Source organism: Oreochromis niloticus, linkage group LG3 (assembly GCF_001858045.2).
Source record: "Oreochromis niloticus isolate F11D_XX linkage group LG3, O_niloticus_UMD_NMBU, whole genome shotgun sequence".
Lineage (NCBI taxonomy): Eukaryota > Metazoa > Chordata > Actinopteri > Cichliformes > Cichlidae > Oreochromis > Oreochromis niloticus.
Window position 1 is genome coordinate 72,118,509 of NC_031967.2, and position 14,587 is coordinate 72,133,095.

A 14,587-nucleotide genomic window follows, 5' to 3' on the forward strand; every position below is an offset into this window, starting at 1 on the left:
GCACAACAACTTTCAATATTTAGTATTTACTGCTGTTCACACTCAGCTAGATTAACGTGATGGTGTTGTGTTTAGTATGTTGCTTTGTTTTTTTGCTTTTTTTGCTTGTTTTCTCTTCTTTTTCTCTCAACAGGTGATCCAGGAGATTTTCTTTCTCTTTGTCTTTGTAAGTGCCCTTTCTCACTGTCCCTTTTCCCTTCTGTTTTTCTTTTCCTTCCTCTCTTTCTTTCTCCCTTTCCTATCCCCCAGTCATGTCTGTCCCATCTGTAACAACTGAAAATAAAATAAATAATAACAACAAAGGTTGATCAAATGGACCAATACGGCAATGCCATGATGATCCATTTGGCAGAATAAATCCATTTGGTATCCTTGTTGGTCTTCAGACAACAATTCTGACGGTTAAAGAACCAAATGGGACAGGCAAAAAAAAAAAAAAGAAAAGAAAAAAAAAGTGATAAAAACACATTAGAAATAGAAATTGATTCATAACAGACCAATAAATCAAGACATTTTCATCAGCAGATGTTTGCATGTTCAGTAAAAATATTTCAACTGTCACGGTCTGTGTCGGCAGACCGTGGGGAGGTGGGGAAACAGGACCCAAATGCCGGACTCTTCAGTGCAACAGTGTTTATTTACAGGGTGGTGAAGTAAACAATAAATTCCCCTAGTGTCCCAGACTCCCGTGTTGTGTCTTCTTCCCAGAAAAGTCCCAGTGTAGTGCTCTCTGCTCCAGTGTCCCTGCACTCCCCGTGCTCACTGCTCCTTCTTGTCCCACATTCCTCCTGAGGGAAAAGAATAGAGGCAGCCGTTACACACTTTATCCCAGCAGGCATACACTCACAGACTTTCAGACTATGCTAGAAGACTGATGTGGAGTAAAACGCAATAATCCAGCGTCGGTGGAAGCTCCATCGCTCATCTAAATAGCTCCCCCGACGAGCCCAGATGAGGAGCAGGTGTGTGGCAAGGACTTTAGGTGTGGCCAGTCCTCAAGCCAGGCCACGCCCCTCAGGCCTGAAGGTGCCTGTAACTTGGCCACAGAAAACAGCAACACACACACACACACACCTGCCTACATACAGATGTGGACGGAGATAAGAGGCAGTGCAGACGACACACCAAATAATAATAATAAAGACAATAATAATAATAACAACAGTCATAGTCTCCACTGCCCACGGACCCCAAGCCGGGTCCGTGACATCAACAACGAGTTTATGATTAACATGATCAATGAACTTCAGCATATGTAAGGCAAGTTTCATGTTGGACTCATGGTTCTTTGTTAGTCCAGTTTAGGATAATGTCTCTTGACGTATGTATCATATCAAATATATGTCATATCAAAACAAGCCCACACCAGGGGCCTGTTCTTCGTACCTCGCTAAGTAAGTTAGCTGGATTTGAATGTTGACGATTTCGCGTGATCTTGGATCGTTCGGTTCTCCGAAGCTCATCCGGGACTTGCTGTCATAGCAACAGATCCGTAAGCGTAAACCTGCTTGGGAGCAGGCTTACTTTATGTAAACAGGATTAGATCGCGGCCACTCAGGTATGTCCGCTTCATTTATACGAAAGCAACAGCGATATTTCTCCACTGTTTTTCCATAAATAAATATTATCAATGTAACTAAAGATAATGCAGTATTTGATTCTTTTATTGATTTCATACAGATACATACAGGTCATTTCCTAAAAAAAAGGGAAATGTACTATTAATCATTCTATTACATGTAGTAGATCATATGTCAGATGTAGTTCATATTTTAGGGTAGTAATAGTAAATTACTACGTGCAATCAAGATGACAGACCACGGCTATAAAAGCGAAGGTGGATTTGGGAAGTCTGTCGCAGCCATGTCCTGTCCGTTTGTACGCGAGCAAGGAAGGTGCAAGATTGATAAGGAGAGTTTACAGAATTCAGCGGATATTGCGGGATAGACAGGATCCTTTAGCTCAGCGCGACGGTGTGCTCATAGAGAGATATCGATTCTCCCGTCATGGTATTATTTACTTTCTTCCTCTCTCTCTCTCTCTCTCTATAGATATATAAATATATATATATATATATCTCCCAACTTACTTTGTATGCTTCAGTCACCCCTTGCATGGGAACAGGTAAAAGTGATGGAGTGTTATGTAAAACTACACACAAAAAACCCACAATGTCAATAAATGTCACAGTACAAAAAGCCGGGGTGTGACGAGGGGGTGCAGGACCACCACCTGTCTTTATTTGCTCTGCCCTTTTCTTGGTTGCTGTTATAAACAAACAAACAGATTATTTCAGGGTCTCTTTTCAAGAGACTAAAAGCAATATAAGTGATAAATATTACCATTCTGTAGAATATTCTTATATTTCACTTTTACTTGTTCCCATGTTCTAGTGGGTCCTGTTGTGGCTCTAATGTGAAAGAGGATATGATGTAATATAATATAATAAATTACTTACGAGTTTAATTTGTCAGCAACTTTCTGCCAGCCCTCTCTCCTTGCTTTTGCAGCCTTTGCAGTGTTCCCCTGCATTTTAATTAAACTCTGAAACTCCTGATATCCCTCAATCAAGAGTTCTTGCTCTGCTGCCGTAAAATACTGAGCGTGCGCCTTCGACATCTTCGCCGACCAATCAAAGGGTTGCCGATCAATGTTTCTACTATCGATGCGTAGCCCCTTTTAAGCCACCCAGTGATCTCAGATTACTTCATCCAGCTATACTAATCATCAACAACAGGTGCGTTCGGAGAACCGGAATAGCGAGCTCAAAGTTGGCGCGATGATTTGATCTTGGATGTAGTAAGCGAGGTACGAAGAATGGACCCCTGCAGTTGTTTCAGTTTTTCTCAGGTGTTTCCTGTCAGCTGGTCAACCTCACTCAGGTGGACATCCATATCAGCCAACCAAACAACAAGCTCCTCCCTTTGTGCTTCAAATCCCTCCCACTCTGTGACAAGGAGCTAAGAGAGAGAAAGAGAGAAAAGAGTCAATTATAAAGAAGAGAGAAAAGTGAAACCCTCCTCAGAAGGTCTGACTCGCATACCTGCAGTCGACCTGTGATGGACTCCAGTTTGGCGTTCACGTCATCCCAGCGGCGGCCGCACTCCCTCGCTGTTGCCAGCAGCCGAGTCTGCAGGGTGCCCTGGAAGAGCAGAGTTAATGTTCGACTCCTCCTGGTCAGGCTCTCCAGCTGGATGAGCCGAGGTCTCCCCTCTCGCCGCTACCTCTGAACACACAAACACAAATTGCATGTGAACCAGGAGGTGCAGATTTTTTTGCTATTCTTTTCTAAATCCAGGCTTGATCACATGGAGGTATTTGGAAAATGTTTTTGGCCAGTGGACGACTGTTGTCTTGCAGAAAGTCAAATCAAATGTATGCGATACACAATTAATTCACAAGAACACTGTATAAAAAACTAGTCCAGTTTCAACTGAATTCTGCATCAGGGTGACAGAGTTAAAACAAGAGTTTGCAGCAAATGTGAGCACAAAGCTTCACTTTGTACAAGCCTGCTATTAAAGTTCTCCTCTATGCAGACAATGTTCCTGTTTTCAAGGCACAACTTGGATCTGCTGTACAAATCTTATGGATACACGCTAAATGAAACAGTAGTACAACTTCCATCCAATTGTAATTCAATCTTTTTTTTTTTTTTTTTTATTGATTGATTTTTTTTATTGATTAGCATACAGAATACAAAATAAAGATTACCAAAAAGCAAAAAAATCATGAGACAAGGCTAATCAAAGGGTATTGGCTGAAGCATTTGCTTATTATGCCAACCCTTTTAACAAAAAATCTTTTGCATGCAGCTCCTGTACACAGGGCTCGAAGCAAAGAATAAAAGAAAGCAAAGCAAAAACAAACAAACAAAAATTTTTTTTCCACCTTAGATAATTACATCAAAGCAAAACAATCAAGAGTTTCAGAATTATTATTTTTGCTCTTTTCGTTCTTGATTAATATATTTTTCTAATACTCTATTTTTAAACATGTTTTTAAACAAGGAAAATGAACTACACCTTTTTAAATCTTTGTCATAACTATTCCACAGGTTAACTCCTCTAACAGAAACACATCTTTGCTTTATGTTTGTCCTTATCTTGTTTGTTTTAAAGACATCTGTTCCCCTTAAGTCATATTGACTCGCTCTGACTTTAAACAGCTTCTGAATACTGCAGCAAAGCAAGTTATTTTGTGCTTTATACATTATCTGTGCCATTTTATATTCGACTAAATCATAAAATTTTAGGGTATTTAGATTAATAAACAAAATGTTAGTTGGTTCTATATAGTTTGATTGATTTATAATTCTTATAGCTCTTTTTTGTAACTTGAAAATAGGAAGAGTATTTGTTTTATATGCATTACCCCATATCTCCAGACAATAAGTCATATATGGAAGCAACAGAGAACAATAAAGTGTGTATAATGATTTTTTGTTCAGGACATGCTTTGTTTTGTAGAGAATAGCAATGGTTTTTGACATTTTTGTTGTCACATGATTTATATGAGACTTCCAGCTCAGCTTATCATCAATTAGCACTCCAAGAAATTTATTTTCGAACACTCTTTCAATTTCAATTCCATTAACCCTGATTTTAGATACATTTTTCATTTGTCTAGTGCCAAAAATAATCAGTTTTGTTTTCTTTATATTTAATGATAACTTATTTACATCAAACCAGTTTTTTAATATATTTAACTCCTTTTCCGCTGTAGTCAGAAGCTGTTCTAGGTCTTTACCTGAGCAATACAGAGTGGTATCATCAGCAAACAATACACATTTTAACAGTTTGGAAACACTACATATGTCATTTATATATAATATGAATAATTTAGGGCCCAGCACAGAGCCCTGAGGAACACCACAAGTTACCTTCAACTGATTAGATTTTACATTATTGATTTCAACATATTGATATCTGTCATCCAGGTAACTTTTCATCCACTTATATGCTATCCCTCTTATGCCATATCTCTCTAGTTTATTCATTAATATAGAATGATCAATTGTATCAAACGCCTTTTTTAAGTCTATAAAAACACCAACGGTATATTCCTTATTATCTATTGCATTAGATATCCCTTCTACAAGTTCCATCACTGCCATCGAAGTGGACCTTTTCACTCTAAAGCCATATTGGTTATCACTTAGGAGATTATGCTTCTCTATATATTTATCAAGTCTATTAACAAATAACTTTTCTAAAATTTTTGAGAACTGTGGGAGTAGTGATATTGGCCTGTAGTTAAGTGTGTTTCTCCCTCCACTTCCTCATTTTGTTGGAGCTGTGAAAAGAATTAGTGTGAATCTGAATTAATTTGTGCAAACAAGAAAAATCTACAGCTCTTTGGTCAGAGGTAGTCTTGTGATTTAAGCCGGGTAGAGTAGATTTATGTGTTGATGCTACCTGCTTCATCTCTACGACTGGCTGCTGAGTGATATTTACACCCTGGCTGGATTACAAACTTTAACCACGTGCTGAACTTTGGCGCAGCGTTGATACCTCTTGTTAGTATAATGACCTCTTCTTGATGAATGAAATGTACAAAGAAAATTTAACTATATTACAAAAGGACATCTATCTTGGTAACATCAAATGGCCGGAGCATAACTTGTCAACTAGTCCGAAAATAAGTTACACAGTAACAGTCAAAGACACACCTTCTAATGTGTCACATTTCTATTCATTCAAAACACTTATGCATAGCTGTATTTTATACAGCTCTTACAGAATTCAAAGTACAGGCTGATGTGAGTATTTAATGTACGGCTCAGATCTACTGAATTTCAGAGTTTCTAGAGCAGACACAGAGCTCATGTCAAAACAGGCTTCAGGCGCCATTTTAGTGACTTTAACAATATTATAAATTTTAATATCGGTCTAGCTGACATTAGGTTGTGTACGCAGCACGCAATAGGACCACATATTTTAGATGCCAAAGGTTCAAAATAGTTGGGAGCACCTTCACTTAATTATAACAGTGGTTTTGTTAGGAAAACAGTTTCTGTATACCGGATACTAAATTGCGTTAAGGTCAACGGCTAACGTATCTAACATAGCTAACTGTTATTGTTAGCACAGCATTAACAGCAAGCTACAATGATGAGTAACAAAAACAAAACAGTAAAAAGGTTTTAATGAAAATGTTTTACCTTTTCCAACAGTCCCAGAATCCAGAGCTTCAAAGACCAGCAGGTACTCAAGACTGTTATCCGCTTCGCTGTCACCGTCCGTGAGAAAGTGTTTTTACAACTTTGGATGGGGCCTTCAGCTGTAACGCCACATATTCAAAAGACTGAAAACTTCCAGGAGATAGCTGCTTACATTGAAATGATTCATTAAATAAGACAGCAACCCCTCCTCCTCTCCTGCTCACCCTGGCCTCACTGATAAAACTGTAGTTAGGAGGGGTCGTCTCGATGAGAACAGCTCCACTGTTACTTTGGTCCAACCAAGTTTCAGTTAAAAACATAAAATCCAGGCTGTGCTCGGTGATTAAATCATTAATTAAAAATGTTTTCCCAGCTAAAGATCTAACGTTTAGTAAAGCCAACTTAAGTGTTTTAGAGGTATTATTTGCCCCCTCGTGTTTGGGAGCAGTCTGTGGCACACAAGGTATGTTTACTATATTTAAAGATCTATTAGAGTGCAGCTCTCTGTGTTTTGACCAGGCCACATGTCTCCTTCTGTCACCTAAAAGTACAGAAATTTTAAAACCTTCTAGTAAACAGGGTCCCAGCTTCTCCTGGGAAAAGTCACCACTGCCATAATCAGAAGAAATTTGGGGTATAAAAAAAAAAGGAAAAAAAAAAGAAGAAATTTGGGGTTCAGTATCTTGCCCAAGAATACTTCAGCATGCAGACAAGAAGACACATTTAGAAGACAACCCACTGCATCACATCACCTCAGCCTCAGTCAGTGTTCTCAGTGCACAGAGAGATCCTGCTGGTTTGATGTTTCTGCATCACTAATGTAGATTTATTTTTGACATGCTTGTTTAAGGTTTGGTGCCCAAACAGTGACTGATGGCAACATTTAGATATGAAAACAAAACAATGAAACTCTGAGAGACACAGGACGATTACTGACTCTGTCCACATAGTGGAAAATTAGTTCTTAATAGAGGAAACATCGTCTACATAACAGACCAGCAGCTGTGGTTTCCTGTTTGATGAAAAGAGGGCATCTGCTTTCTTGTTCAGTCGTCGTGTTACAGACACTAACTGGGAATGAAGCTTCACTGACTCAGTCTCACCACATGTTCGACTTTACTGCATGAGATTCAGTTCTGAACCTTCAGCAGGTTTTGGATGTTTATGAGACAAATTTAAATCATGGTAAAAACAAACTTTCATCACTTTAATCCTGCAGGTTTGAAACTGTTTTCTATTATTAGGTGATTCTTTGTGCATTTCAGGTAAAGTGTGATGCTCATATGTAAATAACATCTTGTTTTGTTTCCTGTCCAACTGGCCAGCTTTGAGATGAAACCAGTCATTTTTGACCAGGATATGTCCTTTAATGCACATATTAAACAAATATGTAGGATTGCTTTCTTCCATTCGAGCAGTATCTCTAAAATTAGAAATATCCTGTCTCAGAGTGATGCTGAAAAACTAGTTCATGCATTTATTACTTCTAGGCTCAAAATCGTTTTCTGTGCCTGTCATGAACAGCTGTGTGGCAGGCAGAGGCAAGACCTAAATGCAGGACTTGGAAACAAAGGGGTCGGCTGAAAGAGGCAGCTTTATGGCTGTTACTAGATATTCAGAAAGAAACACAAAAATACAAGAGAAACAAACAAAGAAAAATTAGAGAGTATAAACAGGAAACTACGAAGGAAACATAGAACTCACAGAAGAACACAGCAAAACAGGATATCACGAGAGAGACTGAGGACTTAAATACTCACACAGGATAATGAGAGGTTTGACAATAGTTGGGAACACAACTGGAACTAATTACTAAAGAGAAGGAGGAAGCAAAACTGGGCACAACACACATAGCATGAAAAACTATCCAAACAAAACAGGAAGTACAAACATAGAGACCAGGACTAATATATGTGAACTAGACGCAGAAGAATAAACACACTGAGACATGACTGACTGAGGAGACAAATGAGTAAAAATACAGAGAGATGAACATGGAGGGAGAAAACACAGGGATGGGATTACAAAAACAATGAGACAGAACACAGAGAAAACAGACAAACGAAGGTACATGACCGGAGAGACTGAAAGAATAACAAAACACAGAGAAGAGACTGGCACAGACTGGACACGAAGGAAATAAACATGAACAACACGAAATACAGAATAAGAAATATAAATAATGAAGACTGACAACTTATGGAACCTGAGCTCATGAGACACCAATATAGAAGAAAGGTTGGAAACATCCAAACAAGAGAACAAGTAAACACATAGTCCATAACAAACACAAAAACTAGGTCAAAGATTAAGGACCATCACAGGACATTCGTTGTCAAACATGAGTGTTCATAAGTTCAGAGTATTGATCAGTTTGAAATGATGGAAGCAGCTCCTGAAAGTGACGATTCTTCACCTCGCAGAAGACCTTTGTCACAGTTCAAGCTGCAGAGACTCAAACCAGCAGCAGTTTGATTTCTTTAGTTCCTCATCAAACCTGGTTCCTCAGGAGGAACAGGAAACAGGACATCTTCCCCACTTGCTCCCAAAATGACATCACTGTGTGAATGAATGGGAGTGAATGAAGAACGGAGGAAGCTAATGACTGGCTGTAAATGTTCCCACGGTGAGACTGTCCACAGGAAGTCTTCAGGTCTGTCCTCAGCTTCCTGTTTACACAGAGAAACTTGTCATTTCTTTCTAACTTCTTCTGTGGTTCCTATAGCTTCTGTAAAAATGGGACAGTTGAGTGTGCAGTCATGGGGCAGGTCACTAGAATGGTGAGGCATTTATTGTCATTTATTGCCAGGCCATTTACCAACTTTAAAACCTAATAAAAATGTATATGTATGTAACAAATATATGAAACTTTAAACCTAATTTTTAAACTGAAGCTTAAAGAGAAAAGTTACTGATGGATTGCATTTATATAGCGCTTTTCTAGGTACCCAAAGTGCGTTACAGTTCCACTATTCATTCACTATTCATTCACTCTCAAATTCACAAACTGGTGGAGGCAAGCTACAGTTGTAGCCACAGCTGCCCTGGGGCAGACTGACAGAAGCGGGGCTGCCAGATCGCACCATCGGCCCCTGTGGCCAACACCAGTAGGCAGTAGGTGAAGTGTCCTGCCCAAGGACACAACGACCAGGACAGAGAGAGCAGGAGGGATCGAACCGGCAACCTTCCAGTTACAGATCAGATTCCCAATCCCCTGAACCACGGTCACCCCGACAGTTCAGCATGTAATAACACTGGGACATGAGTAATATAGGTGCAGCCTCCCTACCTGTGTTCTCAGGGGTCTGAGTGATGATGTCAGCATTGGTCATGTGTGCTAAAGGAAGTTTTTGGCATGACATCATAAAGACAAGAACATGCCAATGAGTGACTGAATATCCGGGTTTTATTTTCATCTCACTGAACTTGGATTTCCCATCAAACCTGTTTGCCTGCTGAACTGAATTCCAACATATATTGTTTTAATTTAATAATAATCCTGCAGAAAAATCTTAATTCTTATGAAGACTTTGTGAGGGGCTTCATGAATATCTCTCTTAAAAAGAACTCTTTATCATTTTATTTCTGTTTAAACACTAGTCTAAACACATAAACAGATGAAGACAAGAAACAAAGTTAAGAACATCTTTTGCTATGTGGTAACTTTACATCTTCCTTTGTTCAGTCCTGTATCTCAGCACCGCTATCTGCTGACATGCACTCTCTGGACTCTGCAGTCAGACACTGTTTATCTTTACAGAGTCCACAACATTCAAATAGCTGCTAGACTGAACTTAAACACATAAAACACTTCATGGTTTATGTGTTTTACCTTTGATCATTTCCCACTGATCTCAACAAAGAAGCTCCATCACACAGCTTCAGCTTCTCTCAGCAGTTAACCACACAAGCAGCACCTGTTTTGATGTGGGTCAATGAACGATCGACCCGGGGAAATATGAACTACTGACTCAGGTGACTTCACTATTTATGTGCTTTTACATGCTGCAACTCACAGGGTAACCATAACCACCCTCATGTCTCAGAGCACTTTATGGACATCATAGACGGAGTGGTCCAGGTCCTATTTTTCACAGTGGTGACTCTGCATCTTCCTCATTTATAATACAAAAAGGTGGTATAACCTTCTTTTCCCTTTATCCTCTGTCCAGGGGGTTAGCTTTTTAAAATATGGCCTAGTATACTATTGTTATGTATATAACCCTCAGATTTACATAGCAATAAAAAAGATAATATGGTCACTGAACTAGCTTCTCGTGGTAGTCCCAAAAACATGACTTAAAGTGAGAGCTGACTGGGCTTTTTCAGCTGTAGCCCAAAACTGTGGAAGCATCACCCTGCCCTCATTAGTTCAGTCCACTCACTGCCTGTCTTTAAATAATGTGTTAAAACTTGTTTTTGCTCCTTTAGATTTGAGTCAGAATGAGAGCAGTACGTTCTTACCTTGTACTGATTGTTATTTTCCTAATTTTGTTGCTTTGCTGCTTTGGTGGTTTGTAGAGTATTTTATTAAACTATCCAACGTGTACTTCTGCGTTTTGTCTTAGAAAAGTTACATCTGGATTAAAACAAACCAAATCCGCTCAAATTAAAGAGTGAACTGCACCTGCTGTGAATCCTGCATTCAGGTCTCACTTTCAAAACACTAGTTTGATAAATTTGAGAAGAAGATTCTCATTGTTTTATTGACCACATTTTACAACCCCAGTTAAAAGAACTTTTGGGTTTATCTCCCTTGCTAGAACACAGGTGAATGTGTACCTGTAGTGTTTGTCCGCAGACTGGAGTAAAGTACTTCAGGTTCGCTGACTGGAGTCTTATTGGTCCAGGCTCTACTGGTGACCTCAGCATAGGTGACATCATTTGTTGTAGCTGACTGGTATCTCCCTGCAAAGATGAAGTGATCTGAAAGAATACTAGAATTTGTGTCTGTGGTGTTTTAGTCTGAATCTACTTTCTAAGCGATGTTCTATAAATAGAAACGCTGATGGAGGCTGTCGTGATGTGCCCAAGATGATGACTTTGGATGAAAATTTGAGAAAGACGCTATACCTGTGCGTTTCTTCCACAGAAGATGAAGTACAAACAGAACCGGAACCAATAGCACCAGAAAACCTATAGCAGCTACAATTGGGAATACAAAGAATGAGGGGGGAGAGGGAGAAGGGGGAGGAGAAAGAAGGGTAGAAGAAGAGGAGATATGAGTGTTTGTCAGTGACGTTATGGTTGTTGTTGCTTCTTTTGTTGTTGTAAACAAGGCTGTGGTTGAAGGACCTGCAGGGGAGATGAGGAAGCTGGTTCAGTCAGTTTATCATCCGCTCAGCAGATGGTCTTTAAACAGGAAGTGATGACAGTGATCTGACCTCTGACCCTCAGAAAGCTCTGAGGAGATGATCCAAACTCATCAGTAGCACAGTAGTAGAGACCTTCTTCAGACTGCTGCACGTTAATGGTGACGTTTTTCTCTGATTTAGGTCTAACAAGACACCCATTGAAATAGAAATAAGCTGCAGCTGTGCCACCAGTTTTCTTTTTACAGCGTAGAGTGACATCACTTCCTGTGCTCACAGGAAGTGCAGGGATCTCCAGGATCACATGTTTATCTGAGGAAAAGACACACAGAGTGATGTAGAGGTGGTATAACAGTGAGCTGTTAGTCTGATTAAATGAATGACTTCATTACCTGATACAGTGATGTTGACTTCTTCACTCTTCTCTCCAGCTTCACCTTCACACCAGTAAACTCCACTGACTGGCTTGAACTCATCAAACAAACAGGATGAACCATTGAACCTCCCGAAGCCCCGCCCACCTGCTCCACATGACTCAGTCGCACTTCCTGTGTCCCTCTTCACCATCCATCCATCAGAGCCCAGCTGACCTTCACATGTCAGAGACACTGAGGCTCCTGTGAAGAACTGCTGCAGGTTTGGACTGACGGTCAGAGAGACTGGAGGACAGACGGACAGTTTCTATCAGTGTTTACACTCAGTGTTTGTCCTGGACCATGGTGCACTGCATCTACTCACCTGCAGAAACAGTCAGTGCAGACAGCAGCAGCACACACACACCTGCAACAGGAGGTCAGAGGTCACTAAAGGTCAGAGGTCAGTGAAGGTCAGAGGATATTAAAGGTGAGAGGTCACTGAAAGGGAGTGGACATTATGACCAGAAGGCAGTAATAGGCCTGAGAGTATTTTTTTATTTTATTAAAAGCCTTCACCTATCAGCCGGCTATGATGGCACTTGTTTAGCCATTTGCCACATAGACTCTGGATGTTATATTTCAAAGCTGCACACTCAGCTGGCTTTCTATGTAGGTCACAGTTAGGTGTTGTGAGAAAGTTGGTGACACCCAGTTGGTGAGGAGGTCAACTGGTGGTGAATCCTTCTGTTCTCCTGTGTCAAGAGTGTAGACAACAGCTGTTGAAATACCTTCTCTTTTAACGTCTATTCAACTAAATGCTGTGCTATTCATCTTTAGTGACTATGTACCTGGCCCTCTCTCCCTGTCTCGTGCTCATAAGAATAAAAAAAGAATAAAAAGTTGTTGATTACTGCTACCCATGTGACAAGGTGCAGGAAGACCACGTCTGGGTGCATATTTTTGGTAATAGCCCGTCACCAGTAGTAACCATCTATTACCTATGAAGAGCCACCTGGGAAGGCGAGACAAACTCTGGAGCGGACACAAGACACTTTGTCAAGAGACACTTCTGCATCGATGACGGGCTGATTTCAGTTCCCACAGAGTCTGCAGCCATCGATCGTCAAATAAGAAGGCACACAAAGTATTCATGCAACTCCCATAAAATAGCGGAGAGTGCTTGCTAGCGCTGTCCTTAGAAAACGCAATTGCTGAGCTCGCCCAAACTAATAAAATTGTCAGGAATTATAATGGAGAGAGAAAACAGGCGGCTCCCACACTCTTGTCTGAACATCAGTTTTGAGTGGCTATACAGTATATCTACAGAGATACGGGCAGTACAGGTACAGCAGTTAGGTATTAAGAAAAAAGAAAAGAAAAACATAAAATTCATTCATATTCAATTTTTCACATTTACTAAAAGCAAACAATGTAATGATATTAAAGTAACTCCCTGATGGATGACATGAGCAGTTGAATGAGCAGCCTGGAGAAACTGCTTCACTGATTTTATTTGCAGGTTTAGGTTCTATTTGAGTCTCAATCTGCTGCTGTTTGAAGCTCATCATCAGAAAAACAACAAAACATACAAACTGACCAAAACAGTCACCAGTCTTTTGTTAGACTCTGTGTTTATAATGGAAACTTTGCTCTTATTAAAGGAAGTGAAGGCTACATAATAGGCAGATAAGACAAACGTGTGGTGAGTGCAACTAGCAGCTGTGGTTTCCTGAATGAACGTCGATGTTCGAAGAAATGAGATTGCCCGAATTCTCCTTAAGTCATCATGTTATAGACAGTGAACTTAACATGAAGCTCTAACTCTGAGTCAGTCCAAATTACATGATGGATCACAACTTTGTTTTTATGCTTAGAACTCATTTGCATCCACATCTGTTGATGAGACAAAAGTAAGTCATGATGTATGCACACTTTCCTGCTTTACGCTTGTGTGAAAGAATTTATTTCATTAGATGCCTCTGAGATAAAGTGTGAGCTGCATCACTGTCTATTTTCAATGACTTCTAATTAAATTACTTTAGCCCTACTAGAAAACAGACAACAGAAAAAGAGCGAACTCTTCCTCTCTCCTACATGAAACAAACTTTTAGCAGATCCAACAAATTGGCCAAGTATATGTGCAGACACATACAAGGAATTTGGTTCCGGTAGATGGAGGCTCTCAAGCACAGCAATGTAAATCACACAAATGAATATATGACTGAAAGTAAGCATGAAAAGTTTTTCAGTGTTTGACTCACCGAGGAGCAGAGACACTCCTGAAGTCTTCATGTTGTCGGAATGACGACTGACAGCAGAGTGACACCTTCAGCTTCACCACTTCCCTGTTAACACCATCAGCTTGTGACACTGCTTCTGCAGAGCGAGGCTGAGCCGCTTCCCTAATAATTTGCATGAGTCATGTTCACGGTAACCCTCACTATTTCAGTCCATAACTGGACAGTTTGGGAGCTAATGAATGATATATGCATCTACTTTTTCTGGTCCCAGTCTGTTGTCCCTACTGTCTCAAATTTGGGGACTTACAGGCTTACAAAGGGGCACAGTGACTCTGGTCATCAAAGAGGCCAAGCTGAAGTACAAGTAATGTATTAAGGAGCTCTTTAACAGAGACACAGAGATGTGGTGTTTAGAAAAAATCCGTCTCAACTGCTCTGATACTCCTGACACATATGGGATCACTACAGGTTTTCGCTTGGGCAGCGATTGTCCTTCTCTCCTGGATCGGCTGGAGC

The 14,587-nt window shown here is 40.1% G+C and overlaps 1 protein-coding gene across 1 annotated transcript; it reads right to left on the reverse strand.

The window, feature by feature from the left end:
- Window positions 1-6,798: 6,798 nt before the first annotated feature.
- Window positions 6,799-14,187, reverse strand: LOC109201473 (uncharacterized). The gene is made up of 7 exons (XM_019357172.2): window positions 14,093-14,187; window positions 12,214-12,255; window positions 11,868-12,134; window positions 11,548-11,787; window positions 11,237-11,458; window positions 10,946-11,071; window positions 6,799-8,832 (listed from the first exon to the last, which is right to left on the reverse strand). The coding sequence occupies exons 1-7, from the start codon at window positions 14,121-14,123 to the stop codon at window positions 8,825-8,827; spliced, it is 936 nt and encodes a 311-aa protein (XP_019212717.1). The 5' UTR covers window positions 14,124-14,187; the 3' UTR covers window positions 6,799-8,824.
- Between the last annotated feature and the right edge of the window lie 400 nt (window positions 14,188-14,587).

What these genes read in the sequence shown, in the direction of transcription:
- LOC109201473 (XM_019357172.2), bottom strand. Translation starts at nt 14,123, where the DNA reads ATGAAGACTTCAGGAGTGTCTCTGCTCCTCG. An exon ending in TGCACTGACTGTTTCTGCAG is followed by an intron (nt 12,135 to 12,213) that starts GTGAGTAGATGC and finishes TCTGTCCTCCAG; the next exon opens with TCTCTCTGACCGTCAGTCCA. An exon ending in TCTGTGGAAGAAACGCACAG is followed by an intron (nt 11,072 to 11,236) that starts GTATAGCGTCTT and finishes TCATCTTTGCAG; the next exon opens with GGAGATACCAGTCAGCTACA.